This window comes from Meles meles, chromosome 7, assembly GCF_922984935.1.
Source record: "Meles meles chromosome 7, mMelMel3.1 paternal haplotype, whole genome shotgun sequence".
Taxonomy (NCBI): domain Eukaryota; kingdom Metazoa; phylum Chordata; class Mammalia; order Carnivora; family Mustelidae; genus Meles; species Meles meles.
The window spans coordinates 120,278,613-120,290,930 of NC_060072.1; the positions used below are offsets into that span (position 1 = coordinate 120,278,613).

The 12,318-nt window shown below is 43.9% G+C and overlaps 1 protein-coding gene and 1 non-coding gene across 16 annotated transcripts in view; one reads left to right on the forward strand and one right to left on the reverse strand.

Annotated features, from left to right (window-relative positions):
- SVIL (supervillin) overlaps window positions 1-12,318 on the reverse strand; it is a 233,621-nt gene that overhangs the window by 34,540 nt on the left and 186,763 nt on the right. For 11 of the 15 annotated variants that reach the window (XM_046011364.1, XM_046011359.1, XM_046011360.1 and 8 more), the window contains 2 exons: window positions 11,331-11,378; window positions 617-767 (listed from right to left, as the gene is read on the reverse strand). In XM_046011364.1, the coding sequence (XP_045867320.1) occupies window positions 617-767; window positions 11,331-11,378 (199 nt within the window). The remainder of the gene's footprint in view (window positions 1-616; window positions 768-11,330; window positions 11,379-12,318) is intronic. The other 4 variants (XM_046011356.1, XM_046011367.1, XM_046011369.1 and 1 more) reach the window with 2 other exon arrangements.
- Window positions 7,669-7,775, forward strand: LOC123947787. Its single transcript, XR_006819825.1, has one exon. It is a non-coding gene; the product is annotated as a U6 spliceosomal RNA (small nuclear RNA).

Genomic DNA, 12,318 nt, shown 5'->3' on the forward strand with positions numbered 1-12,318 from the left:
TAACTGATTGCCAGGTGGCAAGAAAATGAAAATAATTTAAAAGCAATTATGGGAAAGGACTAAGATTTGTTAGAAGATTTGCAATTGCTTTTGAAACCTGTACTCAACTTCCAAATGGCTAAATTCTGGGTGCCTGGGTGGCTCAGTTGGTTAAGCGACTGCTTTCAGCTCAGGTCATGATCCTGGAGTCCTGGGATCGAGTTCCTTGTCAGGCTTCCTGCTCAGCGGGGAGCCTGCTTCTCCCTCTGACCTCCCCCCTTCTCATGAACTCTCTCAAGTAAATAAATAAAATCTTAAAAAAAAAAAGCGCCAACTGGCTAAATTCTGAAATGTGACTAATTGAATTATACTTCTTACATGAAGATGATGCCATTTAGGAAGAAAGAGTTTTCAGTAGGAAGAGCTCCCTAATCTACTCCCCCCCCCAAAAAAAAACATCTGTACAACTTCAATAAGAGTAAAAACTAAGAAAGACCATGGCTCAATTTTTTAAATTGGATTATCACAGGCCATCCTCCCTTCCGTGGGCAACTGAGTTTGTGTGTCCCCCGACCCCTGGCATGCACACATGCATGCACACACACACACACATACACACACACACACAGACTCTGACCTTTCTTCACCATTCTGCCAGCCACTGTAAACTGGGTGGAGTCATTGGCCGCCCCTTTGCCTTTTGTCTTCCAGGCTTCTTCTCTCACAGAGATGAGATGCTTCCTCTCTTCGATAGTCATCTGGCTCTCTCGACTTTCTGTGACCCGCTGCTTACAAAGTGTGCCAGAGAGAAAAGAGGACAGGGAAATGACAGAGCTGTGAATTTCAGCATGTAGCATTTTGTGAGCCAAAGAGCAGGCAAACAAACAGGAGGACTACACTGTCCAAAAATGTCTGTAACTGTTCTAGTGGTAATAGGTGGGGCATCCTTACTCCCAGCTTGGGCGAGAGATCACCACCAGCAACACCGAAACTTTAGGTTAAAACTTTGATTTTTTTTTTTTCCCCACTTATTCGTTTGGACTACTGGACCACCAAAATGACACCTTGTAAAAATAAACAAAAATAGACACTCTCTTCTAGGCCATCGATTTAAAAGTTGCTCAATTGTACCGAGCTAGCTAAACTCCCTTGACTAGGAAATTTCGTCCATCTGTTCTCACAAAAGACATGGTCAATCCAGAAAAATCTTACCCACTTCAGTTCACAAGGATCACGGTCAAGTATAAAAGAGAGAAAGCTGAGTAGGAATCCGGTGTGCTACAAGAAGGTTTTCTGGAACTCAGCATGTTTCCTAGACAATTCTGGTAGGTGGGCAGTCAGGGAAGCAGGTCAGCCCCCGAAAGGGACTTCTGGGTCCCAGTGTGTCTGACACGGAGGATGAATGGTGCTATGGACATTCAGACCAACATTTCTACCTAAAAACTACTTTCAAAAGCTTCTAATTGGGATTCTGGAGATATCTGCTTCTTCAGTTTCTAAGGCCTTGGTGAACTCATTTGGCCTGAGAGAAAAGGCATAGGGAACTGAGGGAGGCCGGGAGAGAGGAGGGGAGGGAGAGGGGAGGAAAGAGGACAGGACTGGGCTGAGGTGAGAGGAGGAGGAGCAAGAAGAGGCGGCAGAAAACTATGGAGAGAACCTAGATGTCCATCAACAGATGAATGGATAAAGAAGATGTGGGGTGTGTGTGTGTGTGTGTGTATATATATATATATATATATATATATATATAATGGAATACTATGCAGCCATCAAAAGAAATGAAATCTTGCCATTTGCGATGTGGATGGAACTAGAGAATATTATGCTGAGCGAAATAAGTCAATCGGAGAAAGACAACTATCATATGATCTCCCTGATATGAAGAAGTTGAGAGGCAACGTGGGGGGTTTGGTGGGTAGGAAAAGAATAAGTGAAGCAAGATGGGATCGGGAGGGAGACAAACCATAAAAGACTCTTAATGTCACAAAACAAACTGAGGGTTGCTGGGGGGAAGAGGGGGAGGGAGAGAGGGGTAGGGTTACGGACATTGGGGAGAGGGTATGTGATATGGTGAGTGCTGTGAAGTGTGTAAACCTGGCGATTCACAGACCTGTACCCCTGGGGTTAATAATACATTATATGTTAATAAAAAAATTAAAAAAAAAAAAAGAAGAGGCGGCAGAGGGGAAGGAGCATGCCAGGGACAGGGTGTGGATAACGGTGGCGGGCGACACCAGGGCGGGCAGTCCTCAATGCTGGTAGGACAGTTTGCTTTCCCTCATCCTCCACGCTGTCTTTCCTCTCACTACCGACCCCTCTCAGAGATACTTGGAATTAGGGTCAAAGTAGGCACAGATCATGAGGGGGAAATGAAAGAGAAGGACTTTTTAATTTGGGGGCCATTTTATGTTTTGGTAAAATTTAAGATTTGCCAAGTGGCAGAGAGCACAGGACAGGGAGAGATGCCGGGGCAGGAGCTGTGGGAGCGAGTGTGGAGGAAGGAAGAGAGGAAAAGCCTCCCCCCAGAGCATGAGCTTCCCTCGCTTGCTCCGCTGTGCACTGTCTAGGTTGCTCCAATGCTGGTGTGGCCTCCTGGCTATGTGCTTCGGCTTGAACCTCAGCCCCTTCTCAGACCTGAGGTGCACCGTTCCTGCTGGGGGTTTGCTTTCAAACTACGGATGACCTTGCCTTAACCTCTTTTGGCAGGTTCCCCAGCTCTTATTTTCTTGTTAGTTTTTCCTTGGATAAGAAGCAACAAGGTCAAGGGGATCATAGACCTTCCACAGACCGAAGTCAGAAAACCAGGAGAGGCCCGAAGATACTTCCCTTAACTGACCAACAGGAAAAACAAACAAACAAACAAACAACTTCTAGATTCATTCAGCAAGAAAGCAGAGATCAGCAAGGTTCATCCACATGGAGGGTAATACAGAAGAGGGGTTGTTCCCTCGTTTCCAAGGGAGATGTGCGTCAAACCGTAACTGCACGGTCCACATTCGGGTTAAGCCATGAACGAGGACCTCTCCCTCATGTAGTTCGGGAATCCTTTACAGAATTCTTCTACAGAGCAATCACAGCCAGAATGGACTTTGAGATCTTTGGTGATTAAATTAAGTAAAAACCCTTTTCCTGAAGCAACAGCGGGGGCTAGAAGGGGCATGGCTGGAGGGGAACGGACACAGCTGGAAATGGGCTGTGGACTGAACACTGCATCAAGGCCACCTTTCCTCATTTCCATCACTGTATTGTGATGAGACCGAACATTCGTGCACCCAAATTTCCGATGCTGAAACTTCAGCCCCAGGGTAATGTCTCAGGAGGTGAGGCCTTTGGGTGGCATTCAGTCAGGAAGGTGGAGCCCTCCTGAAGAGGATTGACACCCTTATAAAGGACACCCCAGAGAGCTCCCGTGCCCATCCTACCATGGGAGGACAGTCACCACGTGAGGCTGCATCGAGGAGATGGTCCTCTACAAACAGCAAGCGGGCTTCCGTCAGACAAGGAACCCACTGGCACCCAGATCTCGAATTTCCAGCCTCCAGAACCGTGAGAAAGCAATTTCTATGGTTTATAAGCCACTCAGTCTAGGCGTTCTGTTAGGGAGCCCCAATTTTGTGTATCGTGTATGTGTACATGAGACTGGAGGGGACAGGGTGGAGGGAAGAGGCGAGACGGGGCAGGGGTGGCGAGCAAATGCCAACAGTTGGTGGCTCTGGTAAGGGCGATATGAGAGAGCCCTATCATGGCACCTTTTTCGTAAGCCTTAAATCTTATCAAAATACAATATTATCCCAAGGTTAAAAACCCTCTCCCTGCACTCTTCCACGTATGGCTGGTGAGATGACCCTCATTCCAAGTAACTCTCTGAATCCAACACCCTTATTCAATAAACTCCGAGGCTGACTTGCCAGGAAGACCTCATCAAAATTCGAAAAGGATAATACGTTTTCTTTGAAAACGAAGTTTCAGGAGGGAATTTTAATCAAATCAATGTAGCACTGGCTTAAAATATTCTGAAAAAACATATAAAGTGCCAAGAAAGTTTGCTCCTCCAAAGAGCCAGACATCATCATTCTGCTGAACTTGGGAACACGTCTCCAAAGTCCCGGGTGTGGCAGTGGGGTGTGGTTCATGACTCAAAAAAATGGCATCCCCGAGTCCGCAACTCCATTTCCCAAAGCAGTCAGATGCCCTTGGAGCTCCTGCAAGAACGGGGAAGCTACGAGCCCAGCAATGATACAGCTGTTAGAGGCTTTTTTTTTTTTTTTTAAAGATTTATTTATTTGACAGATAGAGATTACAAGTAGGCAGAGAGGCAGGCAGAGAGAGAGGAGGAAGCAGGCTCCCAGCCAAGCAAAGAGCCCGATGCGGGGCTCGATCCCAGCACCCCGGGATCATGACCTGAGCTGAAGGCAGAGGCTTTAACCCGCTGAGCCACCCAGGCGCCCCAGCTGTTAGAGGCTTTAAAGCTTCTAGTAGTTCGCCAGATCTTTGTCAAGGAGTTGTTTTTTTTTTTTAACTCCTCTCTCAATGATACTATTGAACATAAAACTTTTTGCCTTTCTTTCTGACATTGCTACTTAGTGAAGTTGGTTTAGGGCCCCTAATTGCTCTGACTTCAGGTAGCTCTATAATGGGGGTAAGACACATACAGCTTATTAATCCACAGGGACGATAAATAGTTTCTCACAAGCTATTAAATTTTTGAACTCAAAATGTGACAACAAGATACATATCTTTGTCTACTTTTTCTTTGGCTTTAAATTTTATTATTGTCTTGTTTTTCCTTTCTAAGTTGTTCTTTCCTCGTTTAGAGAAGGACATGGTATATATTATAGTAAGTATTGTGCCATTTTCCAGGCTCATCTAGGTTTAGCTGGTGATGGTTTAGGATTGACTGGAATAGTAAGAGAATTAGGGCAGAATGTGAATAGAAGCCCTACCCCGTCTGTCCTCCATTCTTCAAATGCAGATCCCATGAATGTGGCAGAGAGATGGAAACAGCGAGGGGAGAGGATAACCATGTGTGTGTGTGTGCATGTGTCTGTGCGAGTGCATGTGTGTGCACGCGCATGTGTGTGTGTGTGTAGAAGGCAGTGAAACAAGTGAAGTAGCTGGGAAGAAGGCAGGTCTTAGGGACAAACAGAGTCGTAATAGGACACAGTTTGAAATTAGGCAAAGGGTCAATCTGCGAGAATGTTCTCAGCTAACTGCATTGTTACTGATGGGTTTGCCTCTGTACACCTACCAGGAATACACAACGTAAATCTTCCCACATGTTGCCGACACAGAGAGGTGATACAAGAAGAGAGAGCAAATCTAACATGTTCTACTAGGATTAGTACAAATTTAAACTGGAGGGCTTCATGAATAGAAAATACTGTGGTCTGGCTTTTAAATTTTTATCTTATTCACATCTAGTTAGGCTAAAGAAATTGTAAGAGCACAGATTAAGTATTAAAAATAAAGTGACAGGGGCGCCTGGGTGGCTCAGTGGGTTAAAGCCTCTGCCTTTCGCTCAGGTCATGATCTCAGGGTCCTGGGATCAAGCCCCGCATCGGGCTCTCTGCTTGGCAGGGAGCCTGCTTCCTCCTCTCTCTCTCTCTGCTTGCCTCTCTGCCTACTTGTGATCTCTGTCAAATAAATAAAATCTTTTAAAAAAATAAATAAAGTGACAAATAAGTACTGTTAGCTTTTTTGTGTGTAAGAATTCTATGTACCGTTAAAGAATTGTGGCTTTGCACCACCACCCCACCACCCCCCGCCCAACCCCGCCAGTGATTTTAGTCCCTCATCAGTACACACAGCCTTCGATGGCCTGAACAAAACATGGAGGAAGATCTCAACTAGGCTTAAACCTCAAACTAACCATAGTCTTGCTACCATCTACCAGCAGCTAAGATGAAGGGAGGAGAATACAGGGAAATCTTCTTCTGGTGCAGTTTTAAGGCATGTGAGGAAGAAGGAAATGTGTGTTAAAGCCCAACAAAGAGACAAATGGTCCATTTAGACAGAATGTGTGTGCTGTTGTAATGCTCTGTTTTCTTTTCTGAGCCTCTGCATAAGTGAACGCAGATACCAGGACTGCAGGAGGTAAGGAGTCTCTGAGACACTGATACACTCCAACTACAAAGGCTGGTACATAAAATGTTTATCTGGGAAAGCTGTCAGATATAAAAATACAGAATTTTAGGGCTATTTTAATTTTGAAGCAATTAAATATAAACTACTTCTGGTGAGTTGTATTTTTCTTTAAACTTAAAAATGTATGGAGAGGTAGTCCATGTTCATGGATTGGAAGCTACAACATTGTCAAGATGCCAGTTCTTTCCAACTCTATCTACAGATCTGGTGCAATTTCAACCAAAATCTCATCAAGCTACTTTACAGATATTGATGAACTAATTCTAAAGTTTATATGGAGAGGGGGAAAGACCCAGAACAGCCAATACAATATTGAAGGCGAAGAATGAAATTGGAGGACTGGCACTACCTGACTTTAAGACTTATTACAAAGCAATAATAATCAAGACAGTGTGATATTACTGGGGGGAAAAAAAAAAACAGATCAATAGATCAATAGAACAAAATAGAGAGCCCATAAATACACTCATACAAATACACTCAACTAACTTTGAAAGGTCCAGGGCAATAAAGTGAACATCAGACAGTCTTTTCAACAAATAGTGCTGGAACAACTAGATATCCACTTGCCAAGGGGAAAAAAAAAAAAAAAAGAATCTAGATGCAGAATTTACACCTTCCCCTAAAAATTAACTCAAGATGGATCATAAGTCTAAATGTAAAATGCCAAACTAAAATTTATAGAAGATAGCATGGCAGAAAAATCTAGATTAACTTGAATGCAGTAACTTTTTAGATACAACACTAATGAGAGAAAGAACCAATAAACTGAAATTCATTGAAATAAAAAAGCCTTTGTTCTATGAAAGCACTGTCAAGAGAATGATAAGCCCCAGACTGAGAAAATATTTGCCAAAGACACATCTGAGAGAGAAATGTTATCCAAAATATATAAAGAGGGGCGCCTGGGTGGCTCAGTGGGTTAAAGCCTCTGCCTTTCGCTCAGGTCATGATCCCAGGGTCCTGGGATCGAGCCCCGCATCGGGCTCTCTGCCTGCCTCGCTCCCTACTTGTGATCTCTATCTGTCAAATAAGTAAATAAAATCTTTAAAAAAAAAAATTAAAAAAAAAAACAAAATATATAAAGAACTCTTAAAACTCAACAATAAGCAAATAAACAACCAATTGAAAAATGGGCAAAGATCTGAATGGACATCTTACCAAAGAAGATGGCAAACAAGCACATGAACAGGTGGTCCACATCGTATGTCATTAGAGAATTGCAAATTCTGACAACAATGAGATTGTCACTATACACCCATTAGAATAGCCAAAATCCAGAACACTGACAACACCAAATGCTGGTGAGGCTGTTCAACAACAGGCAGTCTTATTTTTTGCTGGTGGGAACGCAAACTTTGGTGCAACCACTTTGCAAGACAGTTTGTCAGTTTCTTACAAAACTAAACATACTCTTACCATATGGTCCAGAACTGTGCTGCCTGATCCCCAAATGAGTTGAAAATGTTTACACAAAAACCTGCATATGGATATTATAGCAACTTTATGTATAACTGCTAAAACTTGGAAGCAACTGAGATGCCCTTCGGTAAGCAAATGGATAAATCAACTAATTGGAATGATATGGAGAAGATCAGCATGGCCCCTTGCACGAGAATGACATGCATATTCCTGGAGCATTCCATATTTTTAAAACAAACACACACATACAAACAAACTGTGATATAACCAGAAAGAGAATATTATTCAGCACTAAAAAGAAAGATGCTATCAAGCCATGAAAAGGCATGGAGGAACCTTAAAGGCACAGGACACAGTGAAAGAAGCCGAGCTGAAAAGACTACATGCTGTGTGATCCCAACTCTACAACTTTCTGGAAAAAACAAATATTATGCCTCCCTCAGAAAGGACGAATACCCAACTTTTTTATCAACTTGGATCAGACTGGAGGAGATTATGCTGAGTGAAATAAGTCCCGCAGAGAGAGTCAATTATCATACGGTTTCATTTACTTGTGGAGCATAAGGAATAACATGGAGGACATGGGGAGATGGAGAGGAGAAGGGAGTTGGGGGATATTGGAAGGGGAGACAAACCATGAGAGACTGTGGACTCTGAGAAACAAACAGGGTTTTGGAGGGGAGGTGGTAGGGGGTTGGGTCAGCCTGGTGGTGGGTATTAAGGAGGGCACGTACTACATGGAGCACTGGGTGTGGTGCATAAACAATGAATCTTGGAACACTGAAAAACTAAAATTAAATTAAGAAAAAAAATTGCCAAGGATTCGAGGGAGGGAGGTATAAATAAATGGAGGGCAGGGGTTTTTTAGGGCAGTAAAACTAGTCTATATGATACTATAATGATGGATCCGTGTCATCATATGTTTGTCAAAATCCAGAGAACACGCACCGGGAGGGAACCCAAGTGTAAACTATGGACATTGGGCTCTAATGATGTGTCAGTGCAGGTTCAACATATTTAATAAATGCACCACTATGGTGTGGGAGGTTGATGGTGGGGAAAGCTGTGTGTGTGTGTGTGTGTGTGTGTGTGTGTGTGTGCGCGCGCGCGCATGCTGAAGGGGACACAGAGGTATATGGGAAATCTCTATACTTTTGCCTCATGTTTGCTGTGAACTTACAACTCCTTTAAAAAATAAAGTTGATTTAGGGGCGCCTGGGTGGCTCAGTGGGTTAAAGCCTTTGCCTTCAGCTCAGGTCATGATCTCAGGGTCCTGGGATTGAGTCCCACATCAGGCTCTCTGCTCAGCGGGGAGCCTGCTTCCTCCTCTCTCTCTCTGCCTGCCTCTCTGCCTACTTGTGATCTCTCTCTGTCAAATAAATAAATAAAAGTGTTTAAAAAAAATAAAGTTGATTTAAAAAAGTGTGTATATATGTGTGTCTATATATAATAAATATAATTTGTATTTAAAGAGTTCAATAATATGTCTTTTCTTTTCAAGCTTAATATGACTTATTTAAAAGAAACCACCCCCCTCCCTGCCCCAATCATAGAACAGCAAGTTTGCTCCAGATTTCATCCTGCTTTTTGGGGGGTGGACACTGCTGTCTGTGTGGGGCTGGGCTCTCACAGACCAGCATTCTTAACTTCAGAGGAACCCAGGAGTGAGGAAGAGGCTGCCTCTCGGGGATTTCCACTGCGAAGATAAAAGATGAAGCCGGAGGACCCAGCAGATACCTCGCTGGGACAGTCAATTTCATATCTGATATAGGCCTTCTTGTCAAAGACCTATTTTGTCACCACTCATCCTAAAGGAACACTACAGTCATGAAATTTTTAGTTAGAACACACCTTAGAGGTAAGAAAGCCCCAGTTCTGGGGCACCTGGGTGGCTCAGTCAGTTAAGCCTCTGCCTTCGGCTTGGGTCATGATCTCAGGGTCCTGGGATCAAGCCCTGTATCAGGTTCTCTGCTCAGCGGGAATTCTGCTTCTCCCTCTGCCTCTGTCTCTGCCTGCCTCTCTGCCTACTTGTGATCTTTCTCAAATAAATAAAATCTTAAAAAAAAAAAAGACGAAGAAAAATAAAAGAAATCCCAGTTCTGGGGTGCCTGGGTGGCTCAGTGGGTTAAAGCCTCTGCCTTCGGCTCAGGTCATGATCCCAGGGTCCTGGGATCGAGTTCCGCATCGGGCTCTCTGCTCCTCAGGGAGCCTGCTTCCTCCTCTCTCTCTGCCTGCCTCTCTGCCTGCTTATACTCTCTGTCTCTCAAATAAATAAATAAAATAAAATAAAATAAAAGAAAGAAAGAAATCCCAGTTCTGACGAGGAGACAAAGGCCCTCGGAGGGAAATGACTAGGTTAAGGTCCTTAAGATGGAGGGAGGATAGAATCTGGGATTCATCACAATGTGGATGCAGGCACTTCTCCCAGCCACTCTTACCCCAGGCACATTCCAAAGGGAATAAAAAACAATCACTGGTACTCTGGGCTTTAACAGTGATCATGTGTTTTGCAGGAACAGAAAGATTCCACCCAAGCCAGGTCTCCTTTCTAGGGTAGGGTTCAGAGGAGGTATAGTCAAGACGGAGTGGAAGGGGCAAGAGGACTGTGGTCTCTCATCTCCGTAAATCACTTTGAGGAGTCGAGACGGAGTGGAAGGGGCAAGAGGGCTGTGGTCTCTCATCTCCGTAGATCACTGCGAGGAGTTCCTGTCAGCCCAGCCTCTTCCCTGCTCTACCTTCCTCTCCAGCCCGTCCACACCCACCTGCCTCCACCGCATCTCCCCTTAGTCCTTTATCAAGCCTAGCACGATAACGCTGTTGCCAACTGGGAGCAGAACACTTCTGCATAGTCCTTGGGCTTCTGACTTACCTTGGACATTAAAAGGGGAAATTCTTCTCTTAAACTGGTTTCACAATTACAAGGTCAAAGAATGCCATCAAGTCTACCTAAAAGTCTGACCCATGGATGTGATGTGTGTGTGACTAACTCTAATTATACAAGAACTGATCTCTCTCTCTCTCTCTCTCTCTCTCTCACACACACACACACACACACACACACACACACACTGAAATGCAGTGGAGTTATGTCCCCAAATGAAACAAGTTCTTCCCTACTGCTCAGAAATTGCAATGAGGCTTAAAATGCATAGGCTTTTCCTCACCTGATTAACAGATACAAAAGACAGGTGTTTATGGGCAGCAGGTATAGTAGGAGAATAAGTAGAAGCATATACAGGTTCCTATAGAGCAAAGCAAGAGGATTAGAGGTGAAAAGAGAAGGTTTATCAGAGCTGGGAGGGGAGGAGTAGAGACAAAAATGAGGTATCTCGACCAGGATGTTAATTTACTCATTGCAATTTCAGTTCTCTTTTCAAGACAGTCCCTTTTCTTTGTTTGTTTTCTTAGAGGGCTAACAGAAACCCACACCAGCACAGTAAATACACCCGAGTCAGTTCTGTGCAGTAATTACATGAGTTAATGACAAGATTACTGCAGTCTCTACGATATTCAGTTACAGAGAGAGGAACCCCGAAGTTCATTGACAGGTTCAGCATTTACCATAAAATCTCTTACTTTAAGCCTTTAAGGTCTGTCATTATATGATTAAAAAAAATTAAAGAAACAGGATAGCTGTCTTCTCTGGATAGAGGTGGCATCTTGCCTGGGGGTAAGAAACCCAACGGCGAGGGCTTAAAAGGGAAACACCAGTGATGAAAACGATACATGGCGAGGTCGAATTGTGGCTAGAATCTAGAGGACACCTACGTTAGAGTCAGGCTTACCCAAAGCAGATTAGAAATGGCACTATCATCTGCAAATCCTCCTTCTTCCTATAGGTTAAAACAAACAGGAAACATTGCAGAGTGCTGGAAGAGCAGGGGAGGGGGAGGGTGTCACAAGCATTCTCAAGGATTTGGTGCCTGGGGCTCACCTGGACGCATGCACAAACATGCTCACACAGTCGGTGGCACAAACACCAGGAAAACTCCTATCCCGTCAGTGCGATGATAATCTTTCATTTGGAGATCATACCCTCAGCCTTTCTCTCCCTCCTCCCTTGGCTCTTTGAGGCAACTTCTTTCTCCTGAACTGTGATTTGGAGTTTCAATGTCAGCAGACAATTAGAACGGGAATGTGGCAGATTTACCTTCATTTAATTTTCAAGAACATGCTTCGGGACATCACAGATCTTAGCTTGACTCACTGACCTGATACTACGGAGCACAGCTGGATATTAACTCCACATCTGTGACTCAGACACAGAACTTGTAATGGCACGCTCTATAAAGGGATTTTATGTCCTGGAAAAAAAGTCTGATATACTGGATGATTATCTTAAACTGTAGGGGAGTCACGACATACCTTGATGTCAAACATGCCAAAATGAAATGGAAATTTAAAATAATAACTTGGTAAAAATAAATAAATAAATGCAATTGAATGGTAATGGAGAGGCTCCTGCTTTGAAAACTTTGCTTCATTTTTCTCGCTCTTTGGATGGAACGAGTTAGCCTGGAGGGACCAGTCTACAGATCACGTTCAAGTGCATGCATTCTGGACAGTGTGGACCTGGCCAAATCCACAAACCACATGGCTTTCCCATCTTCAGAACTAATTATACATGCTACAAAAGCAGACGTGCCTAAGTCAGGTTAGCCCTGTCCTGGACTAAACCAAAAACAGAAGAAAGAAGAGAAAAGAAAAGAAGAATGCCAAGGGGAGAGGAAGGGAGAGAGAGAGGAGAGAGGAAGAATCCAGAATGGTTGCTAC